Below are 14,057 nucleotides of genomic sequence, written 5' to 3'. Positions count from 1 at the left end.
TTTATTTTACTAAATAAAATATTTAAAATTTATTTTAAATATCTATCTCAGAGACACCCCAGTTCCATTCCCAGCACCCAAGCCTAACACCTGTAACTCCAGCTTCAGAGGGCCCCCGACACCTCCTGCCTTTCTGGCACCCCAAGGCTGGAGTTACAGGTGGCTATAATTATAACCTGATACAGGTACTCGGACTCGAAGTGCAATCCTCTGCAAGAGCATTAATAGGCTATTAACCAGCAAGCTGTCTCTCCAGCCAGCCCCTCTGTCGTGCTTTCTGATAAACTGAAGGTAGTTTGTTGATGGCTCTTTCCTGATCAGACAGGCTGTCAAAGCCAGAGTCTCAGGGAGAACCCGAACTTAGAACTTCTCTAGGGTGTCTTTGTCTTAGCTCTTGGATGACAGTTGTGCACCTTGTTGGTCCACTGTCTGTCACCACCTTCAGATAACTCCGTTTTTCAGATGACAGTTACTATGAACAAAACCTCACAGATGTCACACCAGGTTGCTCTCTGTGTGCACTCCCTCGGTGAGGAAGAGAGACCAGGCAGGAGGCACAGTTACACAATTCACGGGTTTATTTGGCCTAAATAAATACAACCCGAGAACATCCATTTCAGGGCCCTCAGCACTAAAACCCCTAAAAACAGCACAGGCTCAGAAGGGTGTTTACTCAGGCCTGTGTGAGGCTGAGCTCAGCTGCGAAGGTAATTAAACTTCTATCTTGGGTTTGCGTCTGGTCTCTATCCCCTCTAGGCTCCTGCCATGGTCTGGACGGTTTTCCTTATGGGTTTCTGTGCTGGAAGCTTGGTCCCCGGTGCAGCAGTGTCAGGATGATGTAACTCTTAAGAGACGGAGCGCACGGAAGGTGACTAAAGCAAGGGGTCCCGCCCCCAGGAATGGATTAATGGCAGTCCACAGAATTGCTGTCTTCTGCCGCTTGTCTTTATATGATCATGCCTGCATGTGCTCCTGCTGTGTGGTACCAGCTGCTGGGAAGCCCAGCATAGCTAGACACATTTTCTTCATAAAGTACCCAGCCTTACGTATTTATAATAACACAAAGAAAATGAAAACAGATCCCGGGGTTGGCAAGGTTGTTCACGAGATAAAAGAGCCTGCCACCAAGGCCCATGACCTGAATTTAACCCCCGGGACCCACATGGGGAAAGAGAACACGAACTCCTTCAAGTGGTCCTCTGATCGTCACATGTACACTAAATAAATAAATGTAATGTAGTAAGGCAGACTCTGCCTGTGGGGTCTGCCCTGCCTCTCCAGTCTACGGCCCAGAACTCTGTGGCTGTGTCCAGCCCTTGCAGAGAGCTTTGTCCTCTGTAACATCACCATTTCCAACTTCTGACCCTGGGAGTAGTTTCTCCAGGGGAAGGGGCGACACAGAGACAAAGCTGGTAAATAGGTCGGAAACCTTGTCCTGTCCCCCCACCAGAAGGCTGAATGAGGGAAGAAACACAGGCCGCTCCCCCAGTTATTCCCTAGGGCCTTGACCTAGGAGGAAGCCAGAAGCTGGGTAGTCCACCGTTTGTCTTCTCTTTCAGCTGAGACGGAGGTTTGGGTTCATGTTCTCCAGATCTGAGTTTGCCTCATCATCATCTTGGGACTCCTAGGTCAGAACCAGAAAGCCAGTCACAGGCTTGTGCCCATCCCCAGAGCCACAGCCTGAAGGCCAACGCCTCTTGCCTCTTTCCTTCTGCCTCCACCCCGAAGGAGTCAACAGAAAGATTTGCTGCCCTAGGGGTCTGCCCACACCCAGCGGACTCCTTACCAGACTGAGGCCTCTGCCCTGCCGCAGGGTGGCATAGAAGTGCAGTACTCGGGAGTCACAGCGAACCACCGTGGGGTCAAAGTCTAGCACACGTAGGCCCTGTAGGCTGCGGGCCCGCGAGAGGGCCACATAGGCTTGACCGCTGGCAAACACACGGCCCAGAGAGATCTCCACACAGTCCAGAGACATGCCCTGGGTGACGAAGCGACAGTTAAAGCCAATCTAGCCTGAAGTCTATTGCTTCGGATGGTTTTTATCAACCCACCCAGAGTCCCAAACAATGGAGAGCTGAGTACAGGGGGGTGGGGAAGCAGGGGACAGGAATCCAGGGATAGAGGGTGAAAGAGCTCTAGGAATGGTCAAACAGATGCCATGGGACAATCCTTCAGTATGCTGTGTTTATCATTCTCTCATTGGTTGATAATAAAGCCTATTTGGCCTATAGCAAGGCAGCTAGGCGGGGAAAGCCAAACTGAAAATAGAGAGAGGAGGGAGGGTGGAGTCAAGGAGAGATACCAGTGAGCTGCCCAGAAAGCAAGATGCTAGAGGACCCGTAAAGCAACCAACCACATGGCAATACATAGATTAATAGAAATGGGTTATTTATAGAAATTTAAATGTAGAACTAGTTAGTAATAAGTCTGAGCTATTGGCCAAGCATTCTGTAATTAATATAAGCTTTTGTGTGTTTATTTGGGACTGGGTGGTCAGGACAAAATAACCTCTGCCTCCAATTACAAAGAGGGGCAGAGCTAAATCTGTACCAAGCTAACCTTGGCCTCTCCACTAACGGTGTGGCCAGACAGGATTCTTTAGCACCTTGGTTCTCTACCTTGTGTAACACCAACTATTACCAGTTGTATCTGCATTTCATATGGTTGCTATAGGGATTAACGTATTCTAGTCCTCGACAGGAAGTGGCAGACGAGTGCCTAGAAAGGGGGAGAAGAATGACTAAGGAGTGCACTAAAGAGAAGTTTAGGGCTGGGGGTGTGACTCAGCTGATGTCATGCCTAGTCGGGCATGAAGGCCTGGGCTCAGTCCCCAGCACCCACACAAAGTAGGCATGGCCGGGTGCATACTTGTCAAACCAGCTTTCAGAGACTGAGGGAGGAAGATCAGAAGTCCAAGGCCCTCTACAGTTACATAATGAGTTCGAGGCTACCCTGGGCTACATGAGAGCCCACGGAAAGAAGGGAAAAGGAAGGAAGACTGGTAGATTTGTTTTGCTTCTGAAATGGAACATTCCATCCAAGGGCTATTCAGTCCCCCTAAAACCTTTAAGACATATTCCAGAATGTCCCAGCATTATCCGCCCACTCTCTGCTCTGTTTTGCCCACCCCTACACTGGGTAAGTCACCTGGCTTTTGTGGATGGACATTGCCCAGGCCAGCTGTAAGGGAAGCTGCTGCCGGCTGAGGAACTGGCCCCCAGTGACCTGTACTGTCCAGCGGTCAGTGCGGATGACCTCAGTGACACCACACAGGAACCGTACCTGGGGAAGCCCTGAGGAAGACATGAAGAAGGCATGGAGACAGCCACCCTATGGGGTCTGTCCTGCCGTGAAATAAAGCCACGGAGTACAACCCCCTCCATCATCACTGACCTCTTCCTTCTGACTCAAACCCAACTACCACTCCCCGGGCTCCATTCACCAGGCCCCGAGACACTGACAAGTTCTTCACCAGCATGACCTGTGGAGGAAGAAGTGCAGGGATGGAGAGGGAGCCTCCCTGTGCCTGACTCCTCTCTGGCGCTTAGGGTTCAGAGAGAGTAGGGGGTTATTACTGAGTTGATTCCCAATTTTTTTTTTGAGACAGGTTTCTCTGTGTAGCTTTGTTTGTTTTTTTTTGTTTGTTTGTTTGTTTGTTTGTTTGTTTTTCAAGACACGGTTTCTCTGTGGTTTTGGAGCCTGTCCTGGAACTAACTCTTGTAGACCAGGCTGGTCTCGAACTCACAGAGATCCACCTGCCTCTGCCTCCCAAGTGCTGGGATTAAAGGAGTGCGCCACCACCGCCCGGCTTCTCTGTGTAGCTTTGGAGCCTGTCCTGGCACTCGCTCTGTGGACCAGGCTGGCTTCGAACTCACAGAGATCCATCTGCTTCTTCCTCCTGCGTGCTCAGCTGAATCCCAATTCTTAGTGTAACCCTAACTGACTGACCTCTCAAACAAGCTGCCTATTTTCCTGGAACTATTGTGACCTTATCTGTGTCAAAGGAGTTTCGACTTCATCAAATCGCCTGGCAAGAAGGTAGTAAAGCAAGGAGGGTCATCTGTACCACAGGATTTTAAGAAGAACTAGGTCTGGCTGGGTGTGGTGGCACACCCGCCTTTAAGACCGCATTCGGGAAACACAAGCGGGCAGATCTCTATGAGTTCAAGGCCAGCCTGGTCAACTTTAACAAGTTCCTGGCCAGCTTGGCTACTTGGTTATCCTGTTTAAAAAATAAATAAATAGGGCTGGAGAGATGGCTCAGAGGTTAAGAGCATTGTCTGCTCTTCCAAAGGTCCTGAGTTCAATTCCCAGCAACCATATGGTGGCTCACAACCATCTGTAATGAGGTCTGGCGCCCTCTTCTGGCCTTTAGGCATACACGCAAAACAGAATATTGTATACATAATAAATAAATTTAAAAAATAAATAAATAGAGGGATTATGTCTGCTAAGAAGACCACAAATCTTGAGGAATGATACTAGCTCCTGCCACCTCTTTCAGCCATAATGCTTGCATTTCCCCATGGGTGTCCAATGGACGCTGAGGAAAATTTACCATTCTTGTCCATCCCATAAAGGAGAACTCAGAGCCTGCGCATCTATGAGGTAGACTACTGTAGACCATCATGGGGCAGACATTCTACCTGGGAACTGAACTCAGCAAGGAAAAGTGACTTGCCCAAAGGGGTATTGCTCAACAGGGCTCTTGATGTTGAAGAGAAAAGGGGAAGGCTGAAGACAGAAAAGTGGGGGAAAGTGGTCACAATAGGTCCATCACTGTCAAGTGGCCTTGCTAGAGCCTTAATAATCAGAGATCCAGCCCCCACCACCGTTTCTTACTCACCTGAGCCCCCAGCTTTAACTGAAGGACACGGCTAACGGGACACTGAGCATCCAGGGTCCGGGAGAGCTCAGGGTCACTGTCTATAGCCTCAAAGCTGTGTACCACACCTGAAAAAGGAGAATTGAGAAAACAGGTTTTATAGTATTGATTTGTGACTCAGCTTCCAAAACTGTATTAGATCAAGACGGTTGCAGGAATGGGCTGGGGACAGCTCAATTGCGACCTTGGAATCAGCTCATCACAGCGTTTGGGTCATAGTTCCATCGTAAATGCACATAGAGCTTGGGCCCAGTTTTCTGGGGATGTGGGGGGGGAGGGGGGGTCACACCTGTTCTGATGGCCCTCCCAGTTGGTTTTGCCAGGCCCAAGCCTTCTGTTTACCTGGAAGCTCCTTCAGCTGCCTCTCATTGGTAAGGGCCACATCATCCTGGTGGGTGCAGAGTCTCGTGGCTACAATTCCATCTCTTCCCACCTTATGGGCAGCTGTAGCCCTGAGCTGGCGGGTCACTTCATCTGAACATCTGTGGAGGCTGCACTGTCAGACTAGAGATCCCCTGGACACCAGAAAAGGTGGGGGCAGAATGGTCTGCTGCACAGGCAAAGCCTTGGAACCCTAAAAGGGCACCAGGACAGGATTTGCTGCTATCCAACCCCCAGCCGGTCTACTTTTCCCTCAGATGTGGACTGTGGGCATGGGGATAGGGATGCTGGACTCTGAATGCAGGTGGAGCTATTCCTGTGTGTGCCCTGAGAGGAATCGGCCACCTCTGAAGCCACAGCGCTCCCGAAGAAGCAGGATTATCATGAGTGAGCTCAGGCCAGAGGTTTGCAGGCCTGGAACAAGACACTGGTGTTGACACCCTGTAATACTACTCTCTCTCCTATCATCAGACTGGCCTTTAGGGTACAATCTTCTAGCCACTTGCCTACTGCCTTGGCTGAAATAGCTAGCCTGAGTATTTTTTTCTTTCTCTCTCTCTCTCTCTCTCTCTCTCTCTCTCTCTCTCTCTCTCGTGTGTGTGTGTGTGTGTGTGTGTGTGTGTGTGGTGTGTGTGTGTGTGTGTGTGTGTGTGTGTGTAGAAGAGTGCTCACATTTCACAGGCTGGAAGTAAATGTTTTACTTTTAGCCATTTTTTTCTTTCAACCCCCGGAGACAGGGTCTCATTATTTAGCTCTCTCCGTCCTGGAACTCACTTTGTAGACCAGGATGGCCTCGAGATGACAGAAGCCTACCTCTGTCTCCAGAGTACTGGGATGAAAGGCCTGTGCCATTATGCCCAGCACTTTATCTCTTTTATTGCTTACAGGTCTCTCACTGAGTCTGAAGCTTACTCACCAGGTCAGGCATTCTCCTGTCTGACCTCCCCAGCACAGGGATTTATAGGCGTGCGCTGTCAGCCCTCAGCTTTTTACATGGGCACTGGGCATTCGGATTCCAAACACAGGTGCACGTGCTTAACTGATTGAACCATCTCCCCAGCCTGCTAGCCTATGCTTCTATGTGAGGTATGGTATAGGTGGTGGGTTTGTTGCTTGGTTTGGCTTGGTTTTTTTGTTTTGTTTTGTTTTTGAGGTAGTGTCCCCCCTAAACAGCCCAGGTTGGCCTCAAACTCACTATAGTACTTCAGCCTGTGTGCTGAGGCCCAACGCCATAACTTCTTGACTACATTTCATCCTAAGTTATCCAGTGTTCTATCCAAATCTTATTTTCCTGTATATACCGTTTGCTCCAGAGGAGAAGCATCTCTTCCATTTCCCTGGGCCAGGTGTGGTTACCACAGCCTGTAAATTCTAGGACTCAGGGGGTGGAGGCAAGAGGATCAGCAGTTCAAGGTCATCCTTGGCCACACAGCCACTTCTAGACCAGTCTAGGCTACAGGATGCCTGCCACCCCCAAGCAAACCATCCTTGCTTCCTCAACCCACGGGTCCCTTTCCCAGTACCCACCTGCCCAGCCTCACAGCTTGCAGCAGAGAGATGAAGGTCTGATCTGCCTGTCTCCACACCTCAGTCAGCTCCAGAGTCACTGGCACACACCTCCTCCAGCTCTTGGCCTAGTGGGGAAGGGGAGAGGTTAAGCCATGGAGCAGAGAAGACTCCCCCGGAAGCATAGGGTCAGAGTCAGGTTGTCACTCCCCCGAAAGCACAGGTCAGGGGCCAGGGTGTGAGCAGTACCTGGAAGCAGAATCGAGGGTGCTGGGAGCCTTTGGTCACTGGTGGCAACTGTAGGAAGTCCCCACAGATGATGAGCTGGATCCCTCCAAATGGTTTCTTCTGTTGCCGGACAGCTCTGGATAGGGGCAGAGAGTGCTCTAGAGAGGTTGGGTGGGGAGGCTCCTTGGGACCATCACCAGATTCAAACTCCAGAGACTGCCCTTGCTGTCCATACTGACCTGGCCACAGCTTCCAACTTGTCAAACAAGTCTGCCTCTACCATGGAGATCTCATCAATGACCAACCGTTGGCAGTTCAGCCAGCCCTGCCGCACACCTGGCCGGTTAGCCAGGGCCACACACTGGTCCAGGGGAGCCTGGCCTGAGCCGATGCCTACGAGGGACACTCTTCAGTCTTTGCTGAAACCCCAACCCTTTGATCTCACCTCCTTTCCCATAGGCTCGTACTTACCTGCAAAGGCGTGCAGGGTGGTGCCCCCGATGTGGCAGGCTGCCACCCCAGTGCTGGCAGTGGCCACTGTGCCAGTAGGGGGCAGGGAGCCCAGGATGTGCTTCAGCAAATAGGACTTTCCTGTCCCTGGGCAGTAGGTAGAGTCAGGGTTGGCTGCTGCTCCCCGCCACCCTAGAGCTGCTCCCCAGCTCCACCCACGCTGTCTCTGTTACCTGCACTCCCGGTGAAGAAGATGCTCTGGCCTTTCAGGACCATCCTCAGCACAGCTGCCTGCTCCTCAGAAAGCTTCCGCTTGTTGGGGTGCATGTTCAGCTTCTTCACAGGCAGGGGCCACCTTGGAGCTTCCTGGGAGGAACAGGGCTCTCTCAGAACCTCCTGCCATGCTGCTTGGTCTATACGAATTACATTGCATGACAGCCCTTTGCCTTGCTGTTAACTTCACTTCGAACTTTTGGGCAGGTCTGGTTCGTCTGGAGTTCGTCCCAACAAATACTAGCCTCCACCTCTGGCTTTTCGCCAGTTCAGTGCCAGGCATCTTAGAGTGGTGACCATCTCTGATCGAATCTAGAAGCTCTGTCAGACCCGCCTGATGGCGACTGGACTATTATCAGTTCCATTCTCTGAAAGTTCCTCTCTCTGGAGGCTGTAATACCCATTTTTCCTTCTTAAATTTCCTTGCCTAGCCTTCTCTGCAGCTTTCTCTTTGAATGTGGCCTGCCTGGACCACAGTTTCCAGTTCTCAATTTATCCCAATCTCGGGAATTACTGGCGGGGAAGCATGGACGATTTCCACGTCCCTGTCATCATACTCAGACGTTGTACGATTGGCATTTCAGATCACCAGCGGTCCCCTTAATACACCATCTTCCCCCAACCTTGGGCCTCCTGGGTCTCTTCTATCTCAACAGTAGCACACCGACTCCCTTTCTGGTCCTCACCGTACTAGGCTTTGATTCCGTTGATCGCTTCTCCAACGCCGAATCTGGAGCCCGATTGGCCACAGCACGCCGCAGTTCCTCCGGTTGCACTGGACTGATAGTGACAAAGTCTCGGGGCCGCGGGCCGAGCAGCTGCTCGCGGGCAGAGGCAGGTCCTGGTCCCGGGGCCGCCGCCAGCTTCAGGCGCAGCGTGCGCAGGAAGCGGCGCAAACGCTCCGGGGGACAGTCGGAGAGCAGCAGCTGCACTGAGCCAGCGCGGGGGGCGCCATCGGCGGGGAGCCTCAGCGTGCTGCGCCCGGCAGCAGCGAAGCGGGTGAAGAGGCGCACAGCCCGCAGCGGGAAGCAGCGTGGCCGCCCCGCAGGTCCCGGCGCCTGCAGTCGCAGCATTAACTCTCGGCGTTCGTTTCGGCCTAGGCTCAGCTCGGCAGCACGCAGGGCCTGGCGCTTGCGAGGCTGCCCTCCAGGACTCAGCTCCTCCACGGCCACCCGGCACCGCAGCTCCGCGTCGTCACATTCACCGGTGGCCGCCTGGGTGCTAGAAAGCATCTCCACTGCCTCTGTAGGCTTGCGGAAACAGGAGCACACGGAAAATCGGGATGTTATAGGTGGTATGGACGCCGTAACTTTAAAAAAAAAAAAAAAAAAAAAAACCTGTCCAGAACACTTAGGGTGAAGAGGTTGTCACTGGTAACAGAAGGAGCCACCAACATACAACAAGCACTCAGGAGCGAGGCGAAAACACTCTAGAAATGTCCTCTGCTGCAGTTCTAGGGGCAGTGGAAGGTGACATCAAATGCACGTAGGGCTGGCGAGCCTCTGTTATCCTGCAATGACCACATCATAAAGTGATTCCTGCTAAGAAAGGAAGCCTGTTTGAAGAGTCCTACGCAGGTCACTACCGGACCTTCGTAAAGGAAGCAGGGCGGTGGGAAGGAAACTGGCTGAAGGTGGAAACAGGCTGAGACAGGCACATCCCCTTCCAACACCAATTAGTAAGTATCAGGGTCAGTATGATTCCTGTGCTTCGGAAAGGATGAATTCTTAGCTTGGGAATTTATGAAACCTCCGGACCCAGCAATCCATTGTCTCCCCGTCCGACCCACTCGTCTGTACCTTACCCGGAGGGAATCCCTAAAATAATCACATTCTTTGCCTCCTACCTCAGGGATCCAACTCACTTGTTGCTTTCGGAGGAAAAAGCCGATCAGAACAGGCCGGCAGCAAAGCTACAGCACCGAGAACATTCAAATACTAGAAATAGAAAAATCACCCTATCGCCGGCCTGGTCTTTAAATTCTCTAGCCAATCAGGGGTGGGGGCGTGGCCACGGGCGGGCCTTTCCTGGGCTTTTGACTCTGAGCTCTGGGGTTGTACAGTCCCCAGCAACAAGGCTTATCTTGTTGGAGTAGCGTGCGTTTTGGAGTTACACGAGTGGACGTGGTGGGGTAGGGAAGTGACTGCGGCTGCGCCGCGCGAGGCGTACTGTCACCCAAAGCGGCTCTGAAGATTTGAGAACCCTTCTATTAACACTGTCCTGTTCTTGAACCCCCCCACACCTGACTGTGACTTACTTTAAGGAAAATCTCCCTCGTCCTTTGCACACCCTGCACCTACCCACAGAACCACTGTAGTCTTCAGGGCAGGCCATTCACTTGCCAGCCAAGTCTGCTTCCTTGTTCCCTAATTTTTTTCTCTCTTCTCTGCCCTCCTAAGAATTATTCTATACACTCATCTCTTTTGGATAAAGACTTTTAAGACCAGTGTCAGGTGTCCAGAGGGTAGCCAGCAACTCCTTGTCTTCAGGGAATTCTCATTCCTCTTGTTGCACTCAGAGAATTTAATCTTTTTCAGTTGGGGTCTTGCTACATTGTGTAGGCTGGTCTTGAATTCCAGGGTTTAATGGATCCTCCTTCTTCAGGCCCCTAAGAAACTGTGACTACAGGCACTTGACACGATCCAGTTTTGAAAACTTACTTTTAATTATTATTTTTCCCTCACTGAAGTTTGAAATTACATAGCTGGAAGGGATCTTCTAGGTGAGTCAAGCCACCTCATTTTACAGATAATGACAACCACTAACAGACTAAACTGCCCCCCTTCCTCTCCCTCCCCCTTTCAGGAGATCATGTATCCAATGCTGACCTCAAACTTCTCAAAGTGGCTACTTGCAAGGACATGACACTGGGTTTCTAATCTTTCTGCGTCCATCTAAATGTGACCCCATACATCCACCACCATGACCAGCTAGTTAGGAGGTGCAACATGTACAACCACAGTTACATTCTACATGCAAAACTGTTTCTTCTTTATGTGAATGAATGTTTTGCCTGCATATGCACCACTTGGGTACCTGTCGAATACCTTGAAACTGATGGTTGGGAGCCACCATATGCGTTCTGGAAATTGAACCTAGGTCCCATGCAAAACCAACATGTGGGGCTGGAGAGATGACTCAGAGGTTAAGATTACTAGTTGCTCTTCCAGAGGTTCAGAGTTCAATTCCCAGCACATGGTGACTCACAACCATGTACAGTAAGATTTGGTACCCTCTTCTGGCATGAAGGCATACATCCCAGAACACTATATACATAAATAAATAAATTTAAAAAAACCAACATGTGTTCTTTACTATTGAGCCATCTCTCCAACCCTCAAAACTTTTTCATCAGAACTGGAGAAACAGCTCAGAGGTTAAAAGTACTTGTTCTCAGCATTTACATATTAGTTCACATCCTTCTGTTCCAAGGAATCCAACATCCTCTGTACACATACAAGCATATAGGTAAAGCACTCACATACATATATATATTTAAATAAATATTAAAAATTTAAAAGACTTTTTCACCATCTCACATAGAAACTTTGTACCTACTGAAACAAAAATTTGCAATTTTTTATTCTCAGACCCTGGTACTCAAACATTTTATTATGAAAATGTTCAAGCAAATACAAAGCAAAAAGGTTAAAAGAATTTTACAGTAGAGCACAAGCGGTGGTCCATCAGGTAAGGGCACCTGCCACCAAACCTGACAACCTGAATTGATCCCAGGGACTGATATGGTTGATGGAGAGAACTAACCCTCCTAAGTTGTCCTCTGACCTCCACATTTGCACCCCCCTATCCCCACAATTGTAATTTTGTTTTTGAGACAGGATTTCTCTGTGTAGCCCTGGCTGTCCTGGAACTCACTCTGTAGACCAGGCTAGCCTTGAACTCAAGAGAGATCCTCCTGCCTTTGCTGCCCGAGAGTTGAGATTAAAGGCCTGTGCCACCATAGCCCGGCTGTTTGCTTGTTTGTTTTAACTATTAGATTGACGCATTTTATTTTGTGTGTGTATTTTGCCTGAATGTGTATGTACCATGTGTCTGCTGAAGTCAGAAGAGGGCTTTGGATCGCCTGGAACTAGAGTTACAGATGGTTGTGAGCCACCTTATGGGTGCTCTAAATGGAACCCAGGTCCTCTGTAAACCATTTCTCCAATCCAATCATCTGAGTTTTCTGACTTGTATTTTAATGTCTTTTAAATAAGCACGTGGGCAAGGAATTGTGGGATATTCTAGGTACTATTCGGTATTATTTGAACGTGTTAGGCATTTTTCCCACCTAAGTTTTTGTAAAAGCAACAACAGCGAGTCCTTGTAGCAAAGGAAACCCCAGAGCTCAATTTGGTCACTGTGGAGAATTAACGTTCCTTGGATTCCGCCCTCCTGCCCGCCCTAGCTTGGCAGTTCTGTCTTTTAGGTCTTGATTGACGGACGCGAGGGGCGGAACCAGAGGGAGCCCTCACATCTGCGGTCCAACTTCCTTCTTTGCTGCTTTGGGTTGTAATGCGCATCTGCGAGGCTCGACTTGCTGCTAGGGCTGAGGTCAGTTTCGAGGGAGGCACAAAGCTGCTTTTGAATTTCCTTTTGTAAACCCCAGTCCAAGGTCGGAGGCACACACTTGAAGGGAGGGGTTTCTCCCTTATAAGATTTCCTCCTGTAGAACCCTTTCCAGGTTTTCCCGGTTCTCTCCCACAGCAAGGTCCCAGTCCGCTCTAAAGAAACAACTGTAACTTTAGCAAAGGGCTGTATCATGTGCTCCTAACGAGAGCCCCACCCCTCCGAGACCTTAGGATCCTTTCTCTACAAGTCTTTGCCTTCCCTCTTCTGAAATCCGAAGCTTGCAAAGTGTGATTAGAAGAGATGAACGAGGACAGAATATTAATTTTATGATTTTTGTAGCTTCCAGAGCTCAAACAAGGCACAGTGGCTCACGCCTCCCTAATCGCCCTTCAGACACTGATGTAGAAGCTAGGCTAGGGTGTGAGACCCAATTTCAAAAGCAACCCACACACACACACATAAACACAATCCCCAAACAGAGTAGGACCTCACCTTGTACAGCTTCTCCCTCCTCCCTTCCCCTACAACCTCTGCCTCTTTGCCCCCTTCTCCCCTCTCCCATACACACCTCTGTCCCTGTCTCTTTAATGACTTAATTCCCATTTGCTGACTACCAATATCTTACCCGAGCTTGCCCATCTTCACTCAGCTTTCTGATATATCCTGATGCAAAACACCAATAGGCATGGCAAACTCACTTTCTCCAGAATAGAGCTTTTTAGTTTTCTCCACTGCCCCTGAACACACCTGCTTTTCTCCTGCCTTCATCCACTAAAATAGCACTAACATTTGGGGCTCCAGTTGAAAACCTACACCCTATCTTTGATGCCCTCCTCACCTACCACTGAAACTTGATCTCCCTCCAAAATGTATTTAGAGTCTATTAATTTCCTCCTATCCTCATTCCTCATCCTGTGGTTAGAAGGCATCACCTCTACCCTGAATTACAACAGTCTCCAGCTACCTGGAGTCCCAATTTCCACTCTTAGAATAACCCATTCTCTAAGTAGCAGCAAGCAGTATTGTTTGTTTGGAGATAGGGTTTCTCTGTGTGGCTCTGGCTGTCTTGGAACTAGCTCTGTAGACCAGGCTGGCCTCGAACTCAGAGAGATCCACCTGCCTCTGCCTCCCGAGTGCTGGAATTAAAGGCCTGGCACAAGTGGGATTTAATTTTGAGTTGTTTATTTTTCTGTTTAAGGAATTTCATGCAGGGCAGAATGTTTCAATCTTGGAGGAAGCTGTTATTCAACACTGGGGTACTGGTGCATTGTTTTCTTCGTCCTTCAAAACATTAAATTAATTTATTATTTTATGTGTAGGAGTGTTTCACCTGCAGGTGTCTGAGGCCAGAAGAGGGCCTTGGATCTCCCTGGCACTGGAGTTACAGACAGTTGCGAGCCACTATGTGGGTGCTGATAATCAAACCTGGGTCCTCTGGTTTAACCAGTGCTCCTAACCAATGAGACATCATCTCACTAACCCTCTCCACCCTCCAGTCCTAGGAATGAGCCGCTGTGTGCTCCACCCTCTTCCATGAAGAGCTGAAAAAGACCCAGGAGCCCAAAGGCCAGCAGAGGGCAGTGAAAGAGAAGCTTGAGCAACTGGCCTCGTAGCTGAGGCTAAGGCAGCTGGAGTCAAGGGAGGTCACCACTGATCCATCCCGCACGCACAAAATCCTGTGTGCTGTAGCATGGGTCACACCTGAACAGGAACGCTCGTGTGTGTATGTGTGTGCGTGCGGGCGGGTGGGCGGGCGGATGTA

At 49.9% G+C, this 14,057-nt stretch overlaps 1 protein-coding gene across 2 annotated transcripts; it reads right to left on the bottom strand.

Annotated features, from left to right (window-relative positions):
• Nucleotides 1–140: 140 nt before the first annotated feature.
• Nucleotides 141–10,163, bottom strand: Pif1 (PIF1 5'-to-3' DNA helicase). 2 transcript variants are annotated; one of them, XM_050152100.1, is made up of 13 exons: nucleotides 9,588–10,163; nucleotides 8,410–8,973; nucleotides 7,684–7,816; nucleotides 7,472–7,597; nucleotides 7,240–7,393; nucleotides 7,022–7,136; nucleotides 6,794–6,900; nucleotides 5,228–5,367; nucleotides 4,847–4,953; nucleotides 3,394–3,481; nucleotides 3,148–3,293; nucleotides 1,787–1,978; nucleotides 141–1,624 (listed from the first exon to the last, which is right to left on the bottom strand). In XM_050152100.1, exons 2-13 carry the CDS (start codon nucleotides 8,953–8,955, stop codon nucleotides 1,556–1,558), a joined length of 1,923 nt encoding a protein of 640 aa, XP_050008057.1. In that variant the 5' UTR covers nucleotides 8,956–8,973; nucleotides 9,588–10,163; the 3' UTR covers nucleotides 141–1,555. The 2 variants fall into 2 exon arrangements, with proteins under 2 accessions (XP_050008057.1, XP_050008056.1); XM_050152099.1 differs by lacking the exon at nucleotides 9,588–10,163 and having other exon boundaries at nucleotides 8,410–9,581.
• Between the last annotated feature and the right edge of the window lie 3,894 nt (nucleotides 10,164–14,057).

Source organism: Alexandromys fortis, unplaced genomic scaffold, assembly GCF_014885135.2.
Source record: "Alexandromys fortis isolate MF-2015 unplaced genomic scaffold, M_Fortis_MF-2015_v1.1 scaffold_70, whole genome shotgun sequence".
NCBI classification, from domain to species: Eukaryota; Metazoa; Chordata; class Mammalia; order Rodentia; family Cricetidae; genus Alexandromys; species Alexandromys fortis.
Note: the sequence above shows the minus strand (reverse complement) of the source record. Positions and strands in the feature narration are given on the sequence as shown.